The sequence below is a fragment of the Schistocerca americana genome, chromosome 6, assembly GCF_021461395.2.
Source record: "Schistocerca americana isolate TAMUIC-IGC-003095 chromosome 6, iqSchAmer2.1, whole genome shotgun sequence".
In the NCBI taxonomy this organism is placed as follows: Eukaryota; Metazoa; Arthropoda; class Insecta; order Orthoptera; family Acrididae; genus Schistocerca; species Schistocerca americana.
The window spans coordinates 76,175,069-76,199,919 of NC_060124.1; the positions used below are offsets into that span (position 1 = coordinate 76,175,069).

At 45.8% G+C, this 24,851-nt stretch overlaps 1 protein-coding gene and 1 non-coding gene across 2 annotated transcripts in view; both read left to right on the forward strand.

Annotated features, from left to right (window-relative positions):
- Positions 1–24,851, forward strand: part of LOC124619971 (putative transcription factor SOX-15) — a 73,745-nt gene that overhangs the window by 35,026 nt on the left and 13,868 nt on the right. Inside the window, exons 2-5 of the mRNA XM_047146633.1 lie at positions 6,268–6,764; positions 10,621–10,917; positions 13,061–13,312; positions 15,170–15,347. Of these exons, the coding sequence (XP_047002589.1) occupies positions 6,268–6,764; positions 10,621–10,917; positions 13,061–13,312; positions 15,170–15,347 (1,224 nt within the window). The remainder of the gene's footprint in view (positions 1–6,267; positions 6,765–10,620; positions 10,918–13,060; positions 13,313–15,169; positions 15,348–24,851) is intronic.
- On the forward strand, positions 16,922–16,997 carry Trnas-cga. Its single transcript has one exon. It is a non-coding gene; the product is annotated as a tRNA-Ser (tRNA).

Genomic DNA, 24,851 nt, shown 5'->3' on the forward strand with positions numbered 1-24,851 from the left:
TTCGACAAAAACACCAGATCTCACTCCGTGCGACTTTTTTTCTGTGGGGACACATTAAAGATCTGGTGTATGTGTCGCCTCTACCACGTGATGTAGCAGAGCTCCGGGAGAGAGTACGAGGAGCGACTGCCACAGTCGACGATGCCATGCTGGGACGGGTATGGCAAGAATTCGATTACCGTATTGACGTCTGCCGGGTCACTCATGGTTCACATATCGAATGTTTGTAAATAAAAAGCTTTCAGAGTTTCAAAACGCAATATGTATGACATCTGTACAATGTTTCGTTCTTGTGCAACAAATAATTAAAAGTGTTCCCGTACTTTATGTACACCCTGTACATAGAGAACGGATAGCGACTGGACACAATTGCCTAAAAACTCGATATTGTGCCATTAAACCATCATCGATAACTAACTTGAATTGGTCAGCTGTCATACCGTACATCTAGGTGCACCCGCCATTTCAAATCAGGACGATCACACTTCTAGATGTGGGGAAGGAGAATGTCTAACACACCTGAGAAGAATTCTAAGAAATACTATAATTCACCACTTGCAGAACCAAAGCTGCCCGTATCTTCAGTATGTCAATCGGGCTAGGACCACAAGTGTGACTAACGGAAGTAATAAAATATTAAGAGAATAGTCACGCGATTCGTCACCTTTGTGTAGGCAGCGCTACAGCCACCACCGGGAGACCTTCCAGTAGAAATTTTGCTTTTAAAATTCAGAGGCAAAAGTTTCCAAGACGCATCGAGAAACAATTATTTTGCCTCATACTTGTTACATATTGATCTATACGGCACATTTAGAGACAGTCTGTCTTGTACGGATGGTTGCGGACAGACCTTGACCCGTAACACCATTTACGGTAAGAGTAGTATGGTGGGTGGGCGGGGGTGATGGAGGTAGTTTAGTGGTATCCTTCGTAATAAGGGACAGGTTGTCACAGTGTGTGGGCGGTCTTCTCACGTCCTGTTTTCAAACACGTCGTTGCCAGCGTGTCCTCGCTCTGCCCACGCAGCAGATAAGCTGCCCCGGCTTATCTGCAACTGCGACAATTACGCCTCGACGTAATTAGCTGCGCGCAAATGTATTTGGCTTCGCACTGCTTCCTGAATGTGCAGAGCCACCTCGTCTCACGCCGACCTACTACCTCATTGCTGCAGCCGGGGAACGTCGCGTACGCTGGCGACGTTTGCTTCTCTCCAATTCTTACTTCTGTACTTCCTAATGCCCCTCTTACTGGTACTTGAACCTTACTGTGCTCATATTTGTTGAAATAATCACCGTGGTAGTCCTCTGCGGTAAACAGAAAAAAGAAGATCCAACTGGTTTCTGAATCCAAGCACTCTTGAAGATGATTCCCTGAAGTTGCCTCCTGAGTCTGTTCGTACCCTGCTGCATTCTACGTGTCTCTTAATATCAGTGCCTTGGGTCTTCAGAGTAACTGGGTATTCAAAATTAATTTAAAAACTTCATATGTTTCAGCTAAAGTGTCAGACTTGCAATCTGTGGGAAACACAAAATTCAGGCTGAACAGTTTGCAATGATCCAGCACTCATCATGAACGCTCTCGTGAATTTCTGTGTATTGCATACCGTAGTTAGGAAAAAATTAGGGAGTAAATAACGTTTAAGTCACACCAAGTATCTCCCTACTCCTGAAGAGAAGACTGCGCAAAATACAATGTGACTCAACCCTTTAGGGTATAAATTGTGAGGATGGTACGGATCTTAAACTGAGCTTATTGAGATGAGTAACCAATGCTGGGAAATGAACAAATAATTTCCTATGCAAATGACCAACTTGCACCATAGCAGTTGTCCAGAGTGAAGACCGCGAGTCTCCGTGCTTGCGTTCCAACATAGTTGAAATGAACCATATGTACCAAATCATTTCGCCCCAGTTGTTTGCGCACATTGTTTATGATGTAACGGTGTAACTGATGCCCCATCATTGACCTCCACGTTGTTTGCTACGAAGTGTTGACGGGTGCTTATTGGTGAATTTTCTCTCGTAAGATCAAACAACATCTCCTCAAATCCTGCTGCACGAACAGTTATCTGTTGACAAGCATGGGGAGTTCTCTGCTGTTTGAAGGGGTCAGTTTCTCGCAAGTTGTTCTGTGCGGTACATCCTTTTGCAACTCACATTAAACGCGTGCCTGTAAGTGACTATTACATCTAACGCTCCATCTTCGTCACCTCTCCTGGTTCTTAACAGACGTGGATATGTCGCAATCGATTGTGTATTTTTTTCACGGTTGCTTCACCAACGTCGATAAGAAGTTATTTGTTAGCTAAGAAGGATGAGCTGTCTACAAACTCGTGCCTCACAAGCGTTGCTCCTTCAGAACATATTGAGTACCCACTGTTTACTACTCATCAAACATATTAATGTTGCCGTATTATAATAGCTAGATGCTACACATAGTTAACTGCGAAATAGCAGTTCGTATGAGATTTGTGCACATTATTTTGCTGTCAGCAAGTAACGTTCATTAAAGAACATCGTCTAAACATCATGAGCCGCACTTGAAATGTTTATTTACCAAACCGGTATTCGGGTGTATAACCCATCGTCAGTGGAGGAACAAACAACTATATGTAGATAAATTTCTACAATATGACAACTGAACACATAACAAAAAATGTAAGGTCGTCGTCTAAGACGTAACTTCGTTTCAGATGCCACTGACGATGGATTATACACCCGAATAACTGTTCGCCAAATAAACATTACAAGTGCAGCTCATGATGTTTAGAAGCTCTCCTTTAATAAATATCTTATAGCTGCGGAGCACAACACTTTCAGAAATTTAAAGTAACGTTCAGGTACCTTCGAATAGTTTCATTTGTTCTTATTTTTAGTAGATTTTGACATTTGCTAGCAACAAGAGAAAAGATGTTGCTAATTGAAGGTGCAACACTGCTGAAAATTATTCGAATCCAGAGTCATCTTGCATTATCAAATGTTGTTCAAATGTGTGTGAATCGTATGGGAGTTAACTGCTAAGGTCATCAGTCACTAAGCTTACACACTACTTAACCTAAATTATCCTAATGACAAACACACACACTAATGCCTGAGGGAGGACTCGTACCTCCGCAGGAACAAGCCGCACAGTCCATGACTGCAGCGCCAAGACCGCTCGGCTAATCCCGCGCGCTTTGCATTATCAGTTGTAGGGACAACAGCGGCAAACGGCGAAACAAGGCGAGATTCGCGACAAACTGCTTCGGAGTCACTTGCTACTAGCCAGTATTCATTACATGTCCTGCCTTTCTTCCGCTGTTATATTGGTAAGTATATCTGAGTTGCGGGATGCTGACACGGTCTGAGAGAATAATTTTTTTGGAGGGGGTGGGGGAGGGAGCGAGCAGCTGCCAAGTCTCTCCCTCTCACTGGTTGCGCCTTTGATTCTCACTTCTGTTTAATTTGGTTCAAAATGGTTCAAACGGCTCTGAGCACTATGGGACTTAACATCTGGGGTCATCAGTCCCCTAGACTTAGAATTATTTAAACCTAACTAACCTAAGTACGTCATACACATCCATGCCCGAGGCAGGATTCGAACCTGCGACCGGAGCAGCAACCCGGTTCCGGACTGAAGCGCCTAGAACTGCTCGTCCACAACGGCCGGCGTTTAATTTGGCCCTCAGGAGTTGGGACACACTGTGTAAAGAAGAACGGCGATCCCACACAGTAAGCTGCCATTTCTTTCGCGTCCAGAGGCCGGCGGCGGCGTTGACATGAGACTGGCGAAGCGGCCATTCTGCGAGAACTGGCGCCGCTGTGTGGACAAACGTGATGGGAGTGAACTGCAGGCGGCGGTCGTGAAGCGGGCCGGGCACGCGGTGGCGGCTCCGAGAGACGAGAACACGACCTGCAACTTGTCCGGGCGCCGCGTATTTATGGGATAACTGGCGAAATCGTGAAGCCGTCACCGGCCAACAGGTTTGCAGCACGTCACTGGAGAATGCCGGACGCATTATGCAACGGCGGCGGCAGCGGCTGCTGCACGCCGTACACGCGTGCTCGCTGCAAATTGCTGACCCAGACCTGCCCGTGTTCCCGCATGTAGAGCGAACGAGCGCTCGCTCCGGCCCTCGAACAAAGTCTGCCCCGGTCGTCCTCCGCAACTGCAGCGCCGCGTGACTAATAATGCAGACGCTCTGTCCGGTGTCCTCAACGGTTCCTTTAGGTGAACATCCACGACCGCCGTATTCCTATCCAGCGTAATTTTCTCTGATCAGACGTTTTTAAAATTGGCGCCGCCACAGGTTGACTAACGAAACACAGAAACATTTTCTTGGGCCTATATTCTAAGATAAAGTGTAGTAGAAACGTTAAGAAGATAAATCAATTGTTCCTGTGTGTGCGTGTGTGTGTGTGTGTGTGTGTGTGTGTGCGAGGGGGGCGGGGGAAGGGGAGGGGGCAGAAGAACACCGAACACGTAGAACGCATCATACATCGCCATCCTGCATTACGAATTACTCGCTGTTTCTCATCAAAGCCCGCGACTACACGTACATCGACATCCACATACATATCCGTACCTATACACAGGTTTAAAGCTATCCTGTGATAAAAGTCATCACACTGACAAATATGTGTATCCGCATATCCAAATACTTCATGTAAATTTTTGCAGCTGAAACGTAATTTAACATCATCACGTAAATAAAAATCTCGCGAGGTGCGAGTATGACTCGCTCACCAAAGGTTTCATACAAACTTAAGTATGTATGCAGACGGTTTACCCATTCTGGAAATCGAAGGTTTCGATGATGTTATCAGCATTGATACTGGCGAGGTATCGGTCTTAGGGATTCTAAGACATTCGAGAATGTTTAATTTCAATATCGAAGTCAGGTAACAAACGATAAAAGAAAAATATTTTCGTGTGATGTAGTTGCAAATTAACAATTTATGATTTTTTTCCCTTTAGTTAAACTGTGAAAACTATCCTGTTGCTGAATTTCACGACTTTAGGTCAACGCGACATACCCTGCGGTCGGTTATGACTAAGTTTCTGAATTTCAAAATGTGTGACGGAAATGGCAGTATCTTTTGACTGCACTGACTTAGTAGTTTCACTTTCTTACACAGACAAGGGTCTGTAGACCTCAACTTGTGATATAAATTGTAACTTGATAAGTCTCCTGTTCCCGAGTAAAACGATTTTGAACAGTCGGACGGACAGACAGACAGACACACAGATGGACAACAAAGTAATCCTGTAAGGGTGCCGGTTTTTACCAATTGAGGTACTGAACCATAAAATGTAAGTAAACTGTTTATTATTTCGAAACCGCCAGAACTCTTAATACATTTATCCCACTGTGAGAAAAGCTTTCATGGAAAAATGGTTGCGGTTGCCTGCGGAACCGTGACTGTACCCACGCGTGAGCCTCTTAAGGGCTCTAAAATTATGCAAATCGCATGGGAGAAATTTTGGAGGTTTGTGGTAAGTTCCTATGGGACTAAACTGCTGAGGTCATTGGCCCATGGACTTACACACTACTTAATCCAACTTACACACACCCATGCCCGAGGGAGGACTGGAATCTCCGACGGGAGTGGTGGGGGGGGGGGGGGGGGCGAAACGTGTCAAGGCGCTAAGACCACGCGGCTATGGGGAGAGATCTGGACTGTATGGACAATAGATGGTTCAAATGGCTCTGAGCACTACGGGACTTAACTTCTGAGATCATCAGTCCCCTAGAACTTAGAACTACGTAAACCTAACTAACCTAAGGACATCACACACATCCATGCCCGAGGCAGGATTCGAACCTGCGACCGTAGCGGTCACGCGGTTCCAGACTGTAGCGCCTAGAACCCCTCGGCCACTTCGGCCGGCGGACGACAGATATGGACTTCCCTGCGAAACTTGTGCAGCGTAGTCGACACAATCTTAACAACATGTCGGCCCGTCGATTTACTTCGGACGATGAAGTGCATGTCTGGGAATAATCGTGGTTCCGTAGGCAACAGCAAACATTTTTCCATGAAGTCGTTAATCGTCTTATCTCACAGTGACACGAATGTATGAACAGTTACGGCCATTGATTTTGAAATAATAAACAGTTACGTACTTTTTTCCTCATATGTTCCCTTTTTATTTGACTACTTCTTATACATTAATACCTATTGTGACCCCGTTGAATGTGGTTGATGAGTTGTGTACGGTAATGGTGCACGCGGAGCAGCAGGCGGGACTGGTGGTGACGGGTCTGCTGGCCCTGTCGTGTTGCAGGCAAGAAGTGGCGCAGCCTGACGCCGCAGGACCGCCGGCCGTTCGTGGAGGAGGCGGAGCGGCTGCGCGTCATCCACATGCAGGAGCACCCCAACTACAAGTACCGGCCGCGGCGCCGCAAGCACAACAAGCGCGGCGGGCCCTCGCCGTCCGGGGGCGGCGGCGGCGGCGGCGCGGGGGCGGGCCAGGGGGCGGCTGGGGGCGGCGGCGCAGGCGCGGCCTCCCCGGCGGCGCGCAGGCACGGCGCCGCCACACCCAAGCTGCCGGCGGCGGGCTACGGCGGCGCCGTGCCGGCCTACGGCCAGTACCCGCAGTACGGGGGCGGCGGGGGCGGCCAGCAGGCGTTCGCCAAGGCGCCGCTCTACGGGTCGCCCTACACGCCGCTCATGCACACCCCGGAGGCGTCGCCCAACGCCTCGCCAGAGCCCTCCGAGTCGCTGCGCCTCGCGCCCAGGATGGCCAGTGCCGCCTCGCCGCTGCTTCAGTCGCACGGACAGGTCTGTGTCCGCTCGCGAGTCTACCAGTAGCTCTAACACACACCTCACACACTGTAGCGGCGAATGCGGCCAAATTCACCGTGCTCTTTCAGTAAGGTCTACCAGCTGAACTGCTCGGAAACGTCGTCGAACTACACATCGTATCTCTGCATATCACCCTCCTTAAACGCACTTGCCTGCGAATTTCTCAACTTATTTCGTGAGCAAACACCTTCCATCGGACTATCCTTTCTGTTATCGCATATATCTCCCTGACTGACGACGTTCGTGAAACGTTTTGAGAAAAAATGGCGCTCTTCCTTCCATCTACTCCAAAATCTGATCATTTGCGGTTTCAGTCGAAACTGCTTGCACACGTTTTTATCTTCCTCAGTTTGAACACAGCTTTGACGCAGTTCTCCACGGCAGTCTAACATGGGCATCTCTCTTCATTTCTGCATAAGTATTGTAACCTGCACCCCTTTGAATCTGCTTACTCACCATTAAAGGACTGACGATTCATTCTTGCCTCGGATCTGTACCTTCGATGATACTATCTTATAGTCCGGTTGCACCACAATTTCTTTTTCCCCCCTTTCGATTCAGTTCCACCTCATTAATTATTCGATCTAGCCATTTAATCTTCAGCATTTTTGTGTAATACCTCATTTCGAAAGCTTCTATTCTCTTCTTGTCTGAAATATTTGTAGTTCATTCTTCATTTTTATCATGGATACACTCCAGACTTTCACAAAAGATTTCCTAACGCTTATACACTGAAGCGCCAACAAATCTTCCAAACCCTGAGCACTCGCTGGCTGAATTAAAATGTGGCTAACAAATCTTCAAGTTTTAATCGTTTCTTCCTTAACTTTAATTTGCTGACCAATTTTTCCGTCGTTATGTTTGCTAAAATGTCAGTCACTCCAATATAATACTAACTTTATTCACAAGAAAACGTTCAGCACACCATCCAAAGAACGCACAGCATCAGTATTGGCAGAGTGTTTCAGGAAGAACGTATCAACTCGCAACAGTCTGCCCAGAATAGCAGGTCAACTGGGTGGGGTAACATTGGAGCTCTACGAAGTTCGTAGAATTACACTTCTTTTGTTGCCCTCTATTCATGCAGAAAGGTTACCTATCCGCGTCTTCCTCTTCACATTCGGAGGCAACCGCCGTGTCGTAGGTTCAGGGTTGACATTTTCTGTGGGAGTCATCCTACTCCACTCCTCAGTTGGTGAAAATCGTGGGAAGATTTTGAGTAAATTAATGCCTGTTTTTTCTTCAATCTACTGCAGAAGTTATTTTATGCTGCATTTGGAACTTTTTGGACAAACCCCAGCAACTCGCGAGGCGTTCTTGACATCTGATCACTCACACGGGAATGAGGAGGCGCCATTCGTTCACTATAGTCGTTCCCCTGTTTCTAGACCAATACTGCATTGAGAACTCATTCGTCTGGCCTTCCGTAGGTGCCGTTTTGTGGACACTATCAATCGCCTCCACCATCCTCCCAATCACGCTTGGTACAGTAAATTTTCAAGGGACTATTTGCTAAGTGATGTATTGATGTGTGTGGCTTGTCATGAGCGCTTGCTTTATCTCCGTGAGATTTGTGCGGCAGGCAGCAATAGTCCCTCGTCTTCCTACATGTCTCAGCAGTGCTGGAAGAAATGTCTTTGCTGACGTACCCGAGCAGAGGCCAAGTGTAGAGTTGCTTCCTGCCTAGTGTTTTACACAGTGCAGCGGAATCGACATCACTGCTCACCGCGCCTCTGACTTATCAACGCAGGGCGACAGCTTAGAAATTTGTTTTTGTCCCGTCCCCAGACTGAAGCGGGCTTATTTCATTTCAATACCAAAGAGGATTTACTCTGTTTGGCATCTCTATACGATGTTCGTTTGAAAAGTGAAGTTTATCGGGTAGCCCTCTGTAAGTACCCTATGTTCAGTAAGTGTTAGATATTTGGTTGTGACTGTCAGCAGGGCGTAGGTGGAGGTGGCGACCTACCTAGGTGCGACATGTCTGCAGTAGCTGGAAGTTACACCTACTGTGAAGTGAGACGTCTGATTCCATTTCTTTTGTGTCCTCTCCACATACTGTCGTGATGTATTATCTTCGTACTATCACATCTCTTGGAAGATGGTGCGACACTTCGCTTGTTAACATTATGCTGGCGATGGAAGGAAGATTGGTTGTAATGTCGTTAGAGAGGAGCACGATCTTGGATTGAACGAGGTTGTAGTGGGAAGCACGCTGTGGCTTTTTAAAGAAACTACCACAGCAGTCGCCTTAAGCGATGTAGGAAAACTGCGGAAACCGAAGTGCTGACGGCTGGACGGTTGTATGAGCCTCAGCTCTCCCGAACGCAAGCCGCACGTTGCTCGACATGCCAGTTATGGCAAAATCAAATCAAAGCAGACCATCCTCCAGTATTACAACAGTGGGACATTCATTTTATTATAGCTATAAAGAACGCGTTACAATGTTGCCGTATAGTGAGACAGTCAAATTAGTCCTCATATTAGGTTAAAGTTTTTAACACATACAAATGCCTGAAATTTGTGGAAGTAATAGAAAACTTTGTGAAATTGCTAACTAGTTAATTGCTAAAATAATTCTACTTCTTATTGTTGGTTTACTGCGAGCTCTAGAGAAACTTTGGGTGTTGTGATTACCAGATTATATTAAAATATTTAATGTAGCTGATGTATCTGTACACAGTCACTAGTAAAACTGTATTAGCAATTTTTAAGTTACTTTTATGTGCAGTTTATATGTATACAGTATTGTAACTAACATCCCACTGCTAAACAAGACTAAATACATAAAGTAGCTACAAAAAGCACACATATAAAATAACTAACCATAGAAATCACACAAACATTGAATTAGTTGGTAAAACTGCCGAAAACAAACATTAATAACAAAATAACCTCAATAACACGGTGGAAAAATTTGTAAAGTGTAATGACAGTGCGTGTTAATGAAATTCGCTGCTTGTAAATGTAAATCTATACTTATTTCAGTTCAATGAAGAAGTTTCTTTAAAAAAAACCGAAGCACATCTCGCGTTGGAAAATATAAGAGGCATTTATTCAGCTGCATACAGATCTAACGTCGAGAACGTTACTATAGAGTCTCTGATGTACGTGCAGGATTGTTATAATTAAAATAAAACTATTCACGGAGGGCCAATGTGGGCTTTAATTACCACACAGAAGTGAAACTTGGCAGAAATGCTAATGCGTTAGTTCGGGACCGATTTACACTGGAAAAAAAATTGTCCTAATTTTGGCCACCAGGTGCAAATCTTGATCTGTACAGCATGTCATCGACGTCTCCGATGCTCCTATTGGACTCATTGTGTAAACAGCGGTTGGTAATAAAATCAACATTATGCCTTTCCCACTTGTTTGGCCTTTTGTCTCTGCGTCCCGATACTAATCCATAACATATGAAAACATTTCTACACGTCTTTCTTGCATTGACGGTCCCAAATTGGCGACTGCTAGCACAAAATTGAAATTAATTTTTTTCTGGTGTAAATCGGTTCCGCACTGACGTGTTAGCTATATCTATCAAGTTTCGCTGCCACACTACAGTTACAGCCCACAATGGACCTCTGTCAGTAGCTGCACTTTAATTATAACCACCAGGTAGCAGTTTTCTTGCCATTTGGTTGTCGAAGTTTTAGCCTCGCCCTTGCAAGAGGCTGATCAGGAAGCTCGGCCTTTACATCTAAAGCTCCGCAACAGTTACATTTGTACATCAGTGTAAAGTTGTCATGGGGAACGGAGAAATAAATTGCTCATTCTTGGCAACAGTAGAGAGACGTGACTGGCAGATGCTAAGTGTCGTGTTGTGTGGCAGATGGAGGAGAGTCCGCGCTCGCAGCAAGACCAGCAGCAACATCAGCAGCAACAGCAGCAGCAACAACAACAACAACAGCAGCAGCAACAACAGCAGCAACAGCAACAACAGCAGCAACAGCAGCAGCCGCCGCCTCCCAGCTCCTCGGCGTCGTCTTCCTCTGCATCCAGCAGCTCCGCGGCGGGCCTAATGGAGGACGTGAATGCGGCAGCGCTGCCCACGCCGGAGATGTCGCCCATGGACCAGGACAAGGACAACTTCCAGTTCAGCGAGGAGAAGCGCGCCTACCAGCAGCAGGTAGGCCATTTGTACCACCTCCCAGGCCGCACCACTGGCTCCACTCTACAAGCGATCTGCTTTTGCGGACTAAAACATGTGGATTTCATGTGCTAAGAGAATTTTCATGTGCTAAGAGAGTTTTCATGATTGCTTTAGGGATAGACCCACGAAGGTAAACCAACAGTGATCAACGACAAAAATGCCTGGGGACCTGGGATATCCCAGATTAGAACGTATTTCCAAATCCCAAACATATTTAGCAGTGGCGAAGCTGGCAGATGCCTGAAAACGAGCTAGGATACACGATACAGGACTTGGAGACATCCTGTTGGCAGTTCAAATGTGCAAAAATTGACAGGGCAAGTGGCATTACGACTTTTGATTGGAATTTAATGAAAAGGAAAAACGTTAATTCTCATTTACTGACAGAGTGCGTAAGAGTTAAAAGTATCACATTAATAGGTACAGGCATCATATTTAACTGGGTAAATATGATTGGCAATAAAACAAGTGTGTCGAATAGAAAACATTGTTAATTTGTATTTGTCACGTGTATGCAAAGAAGCGAGGGCCGACGGTATGATTGAGAATTCTGTACTTGTTTCCAAAGTTTCCCCAAAACTGCTGCTGACAGTTGACGTGCTTATGCAGTATATTTGTTCTTTCGGATATGTCCGAAAGGACAGAAGCCATTTTGATCCAGCAGCCATTATGAATTAAGAAACAAAGGAATTACAGACATTGGCTGCTGCGAGTCGGCATTTATTTAAATCAATGGGGAAAGTGGACAGATCATTTTTCTATTATGCAGGAGACCCGGGTTCGAATTCCGGTCCAGCGCAGGTTTTCAACTTTTCCTATTGATTTAAATCAGTGGACACTCGCAGCTATGTCTGTTTATTCCCTTGGGTCTTAGTTGATCTTCATATTTGGAAAGACTTGCCGTGAAAATGATTCGCATCTTAAATTTTTCGAAGCGAGAAAATGAGATGAAATTTCGTCGTCATTGTACTGTATTGTGTTAACGAGGTTTAAAATATTTAAAATTATAGATAACGTTAACCAATAGGTAATTTGTCTTTACAGTGAGAGCCGATCTGGTATAATTACATTACAGTAGTGTGTAAGTCACTTACTGAGGACTTCTTTCCTGACAAAATTGTCAATAGGCAAGTGCCCACAGGAGTACCGTCTAGCCAGACTGGGAACACGGTTACTGTCTTGTTTGGCAAGTGTAAATTATAATTGCATGACGCTCCGTCTCTTGTTTGCCGATACATCCTTAGCTTATCAGGAGGTAAGATGCTAAATTTTCGGCCCACTTTTTACACTTGATGGTCGTCGCAGTAGAAGCAGTACTACATCGTGTTAAAAGAGTACGGTACAGTGCTTTGAATGAGTGTAGAAAGCCGAAAACATTTTATCATTTGCCGATAAGATATTCCAAGGCTGTTCCAGCGACAGGCGTAGAGAGTCATATACTACGCATTTACACACGCTCCAACGGCTTAACGTCCAGGAGTAGAAAGCTTGCTTCATCAGAATGCCGACAACTACGTCCATTACTTTATAACGATGTGCTTTCCTTTCTTTCCTTTTTGTACTAATTTTTCTACAGTAAGGAACTTTCGTGATTGTTCATGACTCCAGTTTCAGTTCTGGTCTAGTGTATGACAGATGCAAATCTCGCCAAATGACACGCTCCTCCCGAATCACTGAGAAACTGCTTGATAATTTCAACGAAGATAATTTCGTCCTCATAAAATGTAACAAAATATACCTTGCGTCAAAGTTTGCTTTTGTACGAGCCTGTTAGGTCACTATCATGATAAAATAAGACCACTGGTCAGGAAGTATTGCACCTGGTGATATCACCCATCTGCTTTGACCCGTGACATCAGAAAAACGCCGGACATACACCACTTATCGGAATCCAGTATGTGTAAACCGTTCTCAGACAAGGGTTAGGGTTATTCATTCTCACGGTATTACATTCATTGGCTTTGTGCATGGGCAACCAAACTGTTACCGCACAGCCTAACCCAGACTTAAGACTTAGGAGTACCGCACCTCATATTTTCGTGACAGGTCCATTCCTCTGGTCAGTATCGGTATGTTGCGCCCAGCCGGAGCTGTTGGGTTACTCTGAGTCTGCCGGCAGGTGTACCGCCACCAGTCGATGCTGAGCAGCGCCTACGGCCACCACGGGCACGGTCTGCACCAGCACGGCCACCCGCACCACGCCCACGCGCACCACGCCCACGCGCACCACACGCACGCGCCAGCCGGAAGCACCATCGCCACCATGGGGCTCAGCAACGGCGGCGTCGTCATGATGTGCACCAACCAGCGCGTCTACGAGCACAGCGGCGGCATCACCGGCACCTTCTACCCGCCCGTCGCCACCTCGCAGGTAGGCAGCGGAAAACAGCATGACCCCGTCTCACAAACGCTGCCGTATTATACCATTCTTCCCATGCTCCCCGACCCTTTTTAAGTTTTCCTAGTAGTAAATCTCTGAAGACTGCTCTAGGGTCAGTGAAAACCTCTCCGTTTGTCATCATTTTGTAATTTAATCAAACATCGTCTTATTAATCCTATTAAATAGTTTCCATTTTTGGCAAGCAAATATACCCTTTTTAATCCGAACACTTACCTCTCGCCTTCCATTCTATTTTTCTGAGGAGCTACATTAGATAGTCAAGCGCTTTTTTTGGATCAACACATCCTGTAAGCCGGCCGGAGTGCCGAGCGGTTCTAGGCACTTCAGTCTGGAACCGCGCGACCGCTAGGTTGCAGGTTCGAATTCTGTCTCGGGCATGGATGTGTGTGATGTCCTTAGGTTAGTTAGGTTTAAGTAGTTCTAAGTTATAGGGGACTGATGACCTCCGATGTTAAGTCCCATAGTGCTCAGAGCCATTTGCACCATTTTTGCACATCCTATAAAGCACCTTGATTTTTCTTAAGTCTTGCATCCATTGCCAAGCGTAAGGCCTGAAATGCCTTTCTGGTGACTTTACCTTTCATAATGCCACTCTGACCGTAAACTGACACAGCTCCTTTTCCATTTTCAATGCGCGGGTTGGCGCAGTGCTGAGACAATGCATTCATATTTGGGAGAACAGTGGTTCATACCCCTGTCCGGTCATTCAGGTTTAGTTTTTCCTTGGTTTCTCTAAATCGCTTAAGGTGAATACCTATATGGTTCCTTTTGAAGGGCAATGGCTGATTTCCTTCCCCAATCCGAGATTATCCTCCATCTCTAATGAGCTCGTCATTCACCGGCAGTTAAACCCTAACCAACTATCTTTTCTTTCTTCTTTTCTCAATTTTGCTCCATAGTGTTCTGATCAAAAAAACTTGGATGCGTGGACTGTCAATATGATTGTATGATGATTGTCGCGTTTCTGCCGATAGCTTCTGGATTGTGCGAAAGACCAATTTAAGTCTCCAGAATCTTAGACTCTACATACCAACTTGAATAGTCGTTTGGTTACTCTGGTACTTCTTCCGTGCGACTTTGTAAGCCTGCCAGAGGGCATAGATCTCGAACTCGGCCGCAAGGGTCACTGCTCCATCTGCGAGCTCTAGTTTAATCGTGCCATTGTGCTGATGTCGGACAGAGAGTTGCTGCTCGCGGCCGCACTTTATAGCTAGCTGCGCTGTGGCCCTGCCTCGAGTTCTGTATTCTCTGCGCTCTCATATCGTTCTCACTTCATACTGTTGGTTTCGCTCTCAGATTTCGCTGCGTCTAAGGTTTTCGCTCTTTGGATCACTTGTTTGGAATTTATTAGTCTGCCGTGGCGTCTATGTTGTCCTATTTTTCTTTGATGTCTTCCTGTTCACACTCGGCGAATCGCTGTTGATTGCCCCTATGCGGTCGGTCCAGCCTTACTTGCTTTCTATAGCCATTCCCGACCACATCTCGGTCAAAATATATGCCACCTCTCCAAATCGTTTTAGAAATTCTGAAGGATTTGCATCCATATGTTCTGCCTTGTTTAATCACAAGCCTGACAAGGCTTTGTCAGACTCAGATCTAACACTGAATGCGTCATTTCCTCCAAATCGACACCCATTTCTTCTCCTTGCATGGTGGCAGACACTTCCTCCTCCTCCTCTTATAGCCTCTGATCTGCTCTTCTCGTTGTTTTTAACAGTGGAGTTCCATAAAGATGAGCTTGTACGACATGTGAATAAACGTCCAGAGTGTTTGCTTTCGGCTAGCAAGTGGGCACGTTATAGTGACGCGTGCCTTGTGGTGTTGCAGGACAACCAGCACCTGTACCAGAGCAGCAGCTCGTCAGCCACGACCACGGCGGGCAGCAGTGGCGGGGGTGGCGGCCAGGCCACTCCCACGTACCTGTCGGGGGCTGGCGGGTACCCGGGGGCCGGCAGCAGCTCACCACACTACGGCCACCACACCAGGGCTGCGGACGCCTACCAGGGTGAGTTTGCAGTGGTCACCAGGGCACAGGCAGAGCAACACTCTGTTACCTTCTGTCGCCCGTCACGTAACACACTACTCAATCCGTGTTAAATATTGAAGCAATGACCACAATTCAAAACATGTACACATATTATAACTATAAACTCACAATTATTACGATCATTTTGCGGCCTCTCATTGTAAAAACAAGACAGTATTGCATTAGCTATTAGCAAGATCCCTAACCATGCACATACCCAGTTTTGCGATGTAATAGTTGGAAGAAAGTGTTTCCTTCTGTCCTTTAGACAAATGTTCTTTAAGAAAATTGTTTTACTTTATATTGTCCACACTTCAAGAACGTTTTAACATAACTTTTATTTAAAGCCTTTGACATACTGAGTGACCCAAAAGTCTGCTTACATTTGAAAATCTAATACTTCACAGATTGTATGTAGAGCCGTAAAAATTGTAATAATTAACATGGCAAATGATTTTTAGCAAAGAAGATATTCTTCATAGCAAATGCTCATACGTAACGATCGACACTGTGGTAAAAGCAGAGCGTGATTGGCCTGGTATGCTATAAGATAAACAAATCAAGCAAAGTTAAATATGATAAGTTTACGCAAAGGGAGGTTACCATTCAGTAAAATATTTTAGTATTAATTGTTTAACTACATTAGCGGACTTTAGAATTTTATTCCTAACGTGTGCTTGTGCTAGAAAAGAAGTGACAACTGATTTTGTATTTTGGTTATTTCCCTGTAAAGATCAAATTGTGTTACTATAAAGTTCAGGTAGGAAATAGTGGCTTACATTTTATTGCAAGATATTCTGTGTTGTCAAAAAATTCTTCTTAATTTGTACTGTTAGTCATCTTATATGAACAAGAATTTTGACTTTCCTGCTTTTCTGTACTCGAAGCGATGTTTTATTCCCGCCTTTCATTATTTGTTTTTCTCTCGCCTTGTATGTTTTCTTTAATATCTTAAGAATTACCTGAGAAAGAAATAAAGCCTAACATGATTGAGTATACAGCAAGCAGTCGGTAGTCGCCCTGGCTTTCGCCTTTAGTAACCACCGATGACGATGAAAATCCCGACACCAGCACGTTAAGACTAAGAACTGTAACTAGTTCTTACAGATCTGACCCCTTTGTCCTGTCACTGCTCTCTCTGAATCAACAATTCCGCAGCTCTCCTTTAAGAGGAGTGGACTCGGATCACTTCTTCCTGCGAAGAAACAAATTAAATATAAAGCATTTTGCGCATTCAAGTCAACAGCGTCACCATTGCCGTGATGTTTATTTGTTCTTTTCGATGTAGTTAATTTTTGAAGAGCGTCATGTTATAATCATATCTATATTGATGACATGAGGGCACGAAGTTTTAATATTTGTAACACAATTTATGGATGAATTACGTGGAACACTTTCCTATTGAAAGACACTGAGGACTTCCTGTACAATGACGATCCTTTGTGAAACTTCCTGGCAGACTAAAACTGTGTGCCGGACCGAGACTCGAACTCGGGACCTTTGTCTTTCGCGGGCAAGTGCAGAAGTAAGGCTGTGAGGACGGGGCGTGAGTCGTGCTTGGGTAGCTCAGTTGGTAGAGCACTTGCCCGCGAAAGGCAAAGGTCCCGAGTTCGAGTCTCGGTCCGCACATAGTTTTAATCTGCCAGTAAGTTTCATATCAACGCACACTCCGCTGCAGAGTGAAAATATCATTCATGATCCTTTGTGCTTGGCTTAACCTTTGTGCTTGGCTTAAACCCTCTCATTTTCCATGACTCTGAAATCTCGCGAGTAAAACTGAATTACTAACCAGTTTTCTCCGTAGCGATGAGAGACATTTGTCCTAAGGAAATAATCGTTGAAAAGATTGTCCATTGTGCATTCCGACGGAGTTGGGAAATTCCAGCAGAACAGTGCGACACCCCACACGTCCAGAGTTGCTACACAGTGGCTCCAGGAACACTCTTTTGAGTTTAAACACTTCCGCTGGCCACCAAACTCCCCATTATTGAGCATATCTGGGATACCTTGCAACGTGCTTTTCAGAAGAGATCCTGCTCGTACGGATTTATGAACAGGTCTGCAGGATTCATTGTGTCAGTTCCCTCCAACAGTACTTGAGACATTAGTCATATCCATGCCATCTCGTGTTGCGGTGTACCAGTTCCTTTGGTTCTTCAATGTGGATAAGGAACAGCAGAAGGCCTATAACGCTACGTTGGGGAGCGCCATAACCCTACATTGGGGAACGCCAGAACTCTGTTGGAGACAGCTCATAACAGCAGACTGTAGCGTCGTTCTGCCTGCCGGTGGGTGTCATTTAGATGGCGCCGGTCTGTCCTATCGCCCCCTGCAATATTACCAAACGTCCGTCCCACGCGGCAGCAGCAGGTGGCCCGCAGCGTAGCACGGTAGCTCTCGTCCGTAGCAATCGCGACATATGCTGGAAGCAGCTGGCTGGCGTCGTTATTAACCTCGGTGGCACCGGTGCCACTTAATTAAGTCCCACTCGTAAATCTGGCCGCGAAACGCAGCCACGTCCGCAATAAGCGCCGCGTCGCGCCGGCCCTCGCCGTTATCGCGACGTATCTCCCCGCGCAGCCGCCGCCGCCGCCGCCGCCGCGGCTGGTGCCAGACCACTGCACTCAAAATGTTTGCAACTTTTCAGGACGAGTCCCTGTATGTGGGTGGAGAGGACGCTTTTGGGAAACTTGCTAAAAGAATAAAAGTGGTTGCCTTCCGCAGAAAGTCGTCTTACAGACTCAGCTATCCGAAAACAGCACGCCACGCAGCTTTCATCTGTCATCGCTTGTCCACTAACTTCTAACGAGAAATCGTACGAAACTCAGATCGCGCAACAGGTATCGGTACCGGGGTTGACGTCGTGTTCATCGACTTCAGGAAGGCATTAGATACAGTTTGCTTTGTTCTTCACTGAACTGAGCATCGAACCAGAATTGAGACTTGGTTCAAGAGATCCGAACAGAAACGGAAAGGTGATTTCGTGAGTACAATCTTCAAAAGACTTAGGAGAACTCTTGTATCAACTCCCGTAATGTTAAATTTATTTTGGTACATGCGGTACCTGTGGTCTTATTGCATCGGTTGAGTTCTCCGCCTTCAGTGTAGGCAACAATTAAAATCTTTCGTCATCTGTTGGCTGTGTTATTCATGACAGTGTCAGGTGACTCCTCCGAAGGAAGTGAGTACCTGAGTCCCAGTTGTTTCTAGTGAGTTGCTGTATTCGACCAAGCATATGCAATGCTACATCTTAATGCAGTGCAGCTTGCAATGGCGGTCTGCTTCATCAAAAAAGGATGGACTTTCCGTCATGAACTCCAGACGCCAATGCCTCTCCATATGTCATCCACAGGTTGTGGACACGCTACAGGGACACAGGTCAGTACACAAGGCGAGCTGGACAAGGTTGCCGATGCATTGCAACCCCACGTGAAGACCGATATCTGGAGTTCTCTGCGTTGTGGCGTCGTATGGATAAAATGGTTCAAATGGCTCTGAGCACTATGGGACTTAACATCTATGGTCATCAGTCCCCTAGAACTTAGAACTACTTAAACCTAACTAACCTAAGGACATCACACAACACCCAGTCATCACGAGGCAGAGAAAATCCCTGACCCCGCCGGGAATCGTATGGATATCACCAGAGCACTACAACACGATTTCAGAAGTGGCACTGGAGCTGTTGTGTCCGATCAGACTGTAATGAACAGCTTAGGAGGAAGGACGTTACGCCACAGACGTCCTGTTCTAGTATCCTAAATGACACATCTCCCAGTGCGCCTTCAGTTCTGTCGATCCCATGTCAACTGGGAACTTCGTCACTGGCGAAACGTGTTATTCACAGACCACAGATATCCTCTGAACGCAAGATAATGGTCTGTTCATATGTGGAGACGCCGATCGGTGAGACGTACCTGCGAAATGTGGTCCAGGAAATAGACAGATTCGTCCAAGGTTCTGTGGTTGTTTTCGACATCTGTAGCACATTTAAGTTCTTTTTATGTATACGATCGAGAATACAATAATGCCGGCCGGTGTGGCCGAGCGGTTCTAGGCGCTTCAGTCTGGAACCGCGCGACCGCTACGGTCGCAGGTTCGAATCCTGCTTCGGGCGTGGATGTATGTGATGTCCTTAGGTTAGTTAGGTTTAAGTAGTTCTAGGGGATTGATGACCTCATATGTTAAGTCCCATAGTGTTCAGAGCCATTTGAACCAATTTGATACAGTGATGTTCTGTTGCGCGCTTAATTTGTTAAGATAAAGGTAATTTGGTAATATACCCAGTTCTCAATTATTGGTCAGTGGTTTATGGCAGACGCCCAAAGCCATGTTCCCCTTTTTCTTTTGAGCAGTATATATTAATGATCTAGTAGATAATGTCGGACGCTCCATAAGGCGGTACCTGGCATTCGCCGTTGTCTGTAGGGAACCTATAACGCCATAAATCCGTACCCAAGTGCAGAAAACCTGAAAAAGATCGGCGTTTGATGCTAGGAGTCGTAATTGCCACTGAACATAAATAAATGTAATGTACTGTGCATAATAGGCGAAGCGATCAATTACTGTTCGAATTACACTACAGGCGATAGTCCCTAGAAACAGTAACAACTGTAAAATACCTAGGGCTCATCGTCTGTGGCAGCCTAAGGTGGAACGACCATAGGAAGAGACGCCGGTCTAAGATCCTTTGGAAGAATCCTAACAAAATGTAACTCGACCGATTGTGTGTACTGCTCGCCAATGTGGGAAACAAGGTGAATAAAATTACTAGAGGATGTCGAGAAACTCCAAAGGAGAGCAGTGTACAGCTAAAATTCCGAGGCGTCTTTCCAAGAAGAGTTCTTTTCTATCATATATATACTACTAGCCACTAAAATTGCTATACAAGAAGAAATGCAGATGATAATCAGGTATTCATTGGACAAATATATTATACTAGAACTGACATATGATTACATTTTCACGCAGTTTGGGTGCTTAGCTCCTGAGAAATAAGTACAGAGAACAACCACCTCTGGCCGTAATAACGGCCTCGATACGCCTGGGCATTGAGTCAAACAGAGCTTGGATGGCGTGTACAGGTACAGCTGCCCATGCAGCTTCAACACGATGCCACAGTTCATCAAGAGTAGTGACTGGCGTATTGTGACGAGCCAGTTGCTCGGCCACCATTGACCAGACGTTTTCAGTTGGTTAGAGATCTGGAGAATGTGCTGGCCAGGGCAGCAATCGAACATTTTCTGTATCCAGAAAGGCCCGTACAGGACTTGCAACATGCGGTCGTGCATTATCCTGCTGAAATGTAGGGTTTCGCAGGGATCGAATGAAGGGTACAACCACGGGTCGTAACACATCTGAAATGTAACGTCTACTGTTCACAGTGTCGTCAATGCGAACAAGAGGTGACCGAGACATGTAACCAATGGCACCCCATACCGTCACACCGGGTGAAACGCCAGTATGGCGATGACGAATACACGCTTCCAATGTGTGTTCACCGCTATGCCGCCAAACACGGATGCAACCATCACGATGCTGTACACAGAACCTTGATTCATGCGAAAAAATGACGTTTTGCCATTCGTGGACCCAGGTTCGTCATTGAGTACATCATCGCAGGCGCTCCTGTCTATGACGCAGTGTCAAGGGTAACCGCAGCCACGGTCTCCGAGCTGATAGTCCATGCTGCTGCAAACGACGTCGAACTGTTCGTGCACATGGTTGTTGTCTTGCAAACGCCCCCATCTGTTGACTCAGGGATCGAGACGTTGCCTCACGATCTGTTACAGCCATGCGGATAAGATGCCTATCATCTCGACTGCTAGTGATACGAGGCCGTTGGGATCCAGCACGGCGTTCCGTATTACCCTCCTGAACCCACCGATTCCATATTGTGCTGACAGTCATTGGATCTCGAGCAGCGATGTCGCCACCTTTATCAAAGTCGGAAACGTGATGGTACGCATTTCTCCTCCTTACACGAGGCATCACAACAACGTTTCAGCAGGCAATGCCGGTCAACTGCTGTTTGTGTATGAGAAACCGGTTGGACACTTTTCTCATGTCAGCACGTTGTAGGTGTCGCCACCGGCGCCAACCTTGTGTGAATGATCTGAAAAGGTAATCATTTGCATATCACAGTATATATATATATATATATATATATATATATATATATATATATATATATATATATATATATATATATATATATATATTGAAAAAGAGAGAAATCAGATTTCACGCGCGGGTTGCTAACAATTGTTATTCACACGCAGCACATCTGACTGCTACAAGAATGTGGTGGGGAGTGGGCTGGTAGCGGTTCTCACGCCGTGAAGTGGCTTGCGGACTGAAGACGTAGAGGGCGTAGTACTATCCCAGAGTTGGTGGCTGGTGGCCAGAGACGCAGCGTTGCTTGTCTCGCTGTGGCGCCGGAGAGGCGTCCACGCACCGTTGGGCGCCGTCCGCTGTGGAGGCCGCTAACTGGGACACGCAGGCGGAAGGTTGGGGAGCGGCGGCGGCGGCACACGGCAGATAGGGCACGCAACACCAGCTCCGCTCTGCTGATAGCAGCTGCACTCCTCCAAACAGTCGGTTCCCGAGAGAAGGGAGGCTTCCCATCTGAACGCACCTCAGCGTCCAGTCTAGTCAGACTTCAACAACGTTACCAGTTCTTCACACAAGCACGTTGTGTTTGCTCGAAATAGAAGAATTTAAAGTAATATCAATATCAGTTCCCATTCCCATACAAAATTTGGCTGTACTGTAACGACACACGTTTCAGAACAGATGATTCTTCTTCAGGATCATAAGACGCTTCCCGGGCTTTGTGAACGGTTTGAAGACTTTCCAGAACTAACAGGGAAGAGCCAGATCCTGCGAGTCACAGATTTCGAGAGTTCTCCGTATACTCATTGAGGATTATTCGAAACCGACTGCTGTGAAGGTGGCCACTGTCTCCGTTGCAAAGGTTTCGCCCTCGGTGTTTCGAAAAGAATCACCCAGTTTCGTAAGAGCATAATATCCTCTACCTGAATAACGGTATAAACAGGAAGTTAATTTTAACTTACGCCAAGGAATACAAAGCTTTTATTTTCAAAATAACCTTCCAATTTTACAGTATTATTTCTTTCACTGCATCCAAATCTTGTGGTACTTTTTACAGTTACGTGTAGGATCAGATTTTTTATTTACCTGTAATAAGCGTTCAATGTGGTCCCTAGGGGAGGTACGACAAATACCTATACTATAATCAAACTTGAGGGCAATATTATGGAAATTGAAGAGGACGTAGATGAAGATGAAACGGGAGATATGATACTGCGTGAAGAATTTGACAGGGCACTGAAAGACCTAAGTCAAGACAAGGCCCCAGTTGTAGAAAACATTCCATTAGAACTACTGACAGACTTGAGAGAGCCAGCCCTGAGAAAACCCTACCATCTGGTGAGCAAGATGTATGAGACAGGCGAAATACCCTCAGACTTCAAGAAGAATGTAATAATTCCAATCCCAAAGAAAGCTTGTGTTGACAGGTGTGAAAATTTCCGAATTATCAGTTTAATAAGTCACTGCTGCAAAATACTAACGCGAATTCTTTACAGACGCATGAAAAAACTGGTAGAAGCTGACGGTTTGGATTCCGTAGAAATGTTGGATCGCGTGAGGCTATACTGACTCGGCGACTTATCTTAGGAAATAGAATAAGGAAAGGTAAACCTAGCTTTCTAGCATTTGTAGACTCAGAGAAAGCTTTTGACAATGTTGACTGGAATACTCTTTAAAATTGTGAAGGGGGCAAGGGTCCAGTGCACGGAGCGAAAGGCTATTTACAATTTGTACAGAAACCAGACGGCAGTTATACGAGTTGATTTCCATCTTTTCGACAAGCTGAAAGAACATCTGGGGGAAAGAGATTTTCCAGTGACACAGCGGTTCTCGAATGTCGCCGTGACCAACAAGCGGATTTCTACCTCGAGGAATATAACGATTGATAGAGCGTTCCTATCGTTGTTTACAGACTTCGTAACTATGTTGCAAAATAGTGTCACGTATCTGTGTCACTTTGATATGTAGTTAAGCGTTCAGCAAGAGTTATTTGCCCAGCCACAATAAATTGTTACCTACTTTCTCAAGTCGCCTCGTCTGCTCGCCTTCCAAAATGGACGATAGCTTAGGGGCTGGAGTTCACAGCGCTCAAGCTCGGATGAGGAAGGAGATCGTCCGTGTCCTTTTCAAAGGAGCCATCCCGACATTTGATTTAAGCGATTTAAGGAAACTAATGTAAAACCCTGGTTGGTTGGGAAGGTATTTGAACATTCACTCCTCCCAAATGCGAGTCCAGTGTATTAACCACTGCCTAACTTACACGGTTATTTGCAACACAAATGACCTGACTGTTCGATTCCTGTGAATGGCAAAGGCTTTCTCTTGTTGCAAGAATTGAAGAACAGGATACACTCAGCTTCGCGAGGACGTTTTAATAGAACTTTGAAGGAGCAGTAGCCTTGCGGGAGCCTGCATTAACGACTAGGAGAGTGATGTGCTATCTGTATGTGGCATAGTACTAACGTTCTGTGACGACATTAGCATAGGACAGGGCAACAGTCCTTAGCAGGATGTCGTCACATACACTGGTGTCCAGAATTAAAGCAGCAAACCTCTATTTTCCGGTCCTGTGCCTAATTCACGATACAGTCATACAAACTGACAAAAGATGTCCGTACGATCGTGTTCAACAACCACGCCAACGACGAGATCAGGGCGCCTATCAAACGGGGTAATGTTTGCCGAGTAATGTAAATCCACAATCGCTGTGTGCATAGGCACAAACGGTGTTGTACGGCACTGTGAACACGCTTACCAGACTTTGCGGTGGAGGGACATAAGAAGAATGGAAGCAGGACCGTTGCAAACTGATGTGGCCCGATGCCTTAACGTGAATCGTTCTGTTTCGGACGTGGCGACAGTTCATAGAGTTGGAACTGTTTTCTCGAAGACCAGAGCAGGGCCGACCACGTGTGACATGAGAAAGAAAAGACATTTATTTGGTTGTAAAGGGACGATGGTACTGCCTTAGCACAGCACAGCAACTGGCATCTGACGTCGGAGCATCAATTGGACGTGTTGTGTCGAAGCAAAAGGTGCACAGGTTTTTACGGAGTGGCTTTTATTGCTGGAAACCTGCTGTATGTGTACCTCTGACGCGTCTTCAGTGAAGGGAACGTCTAGAGTGGAATCGTCAGCATGCCACCTGAGCGGTCGAACAGTGGCCCGATGTTCTTTTCACAGACAAGTCCCGATTTGGTGTGAAAAGTGATTCTCGACAGATTCGCATCTGTAGGGAACGTGGAACACGATTTAGGGACCCAAACAATGTGGAAAGAAACCGATATCGAGGAGGGTCCCTAATGGTGTGGGCAGGGATTAAGTTGACCGCTCGAACACCTCTTCATGGACTTGTACTGTTGAATCGGC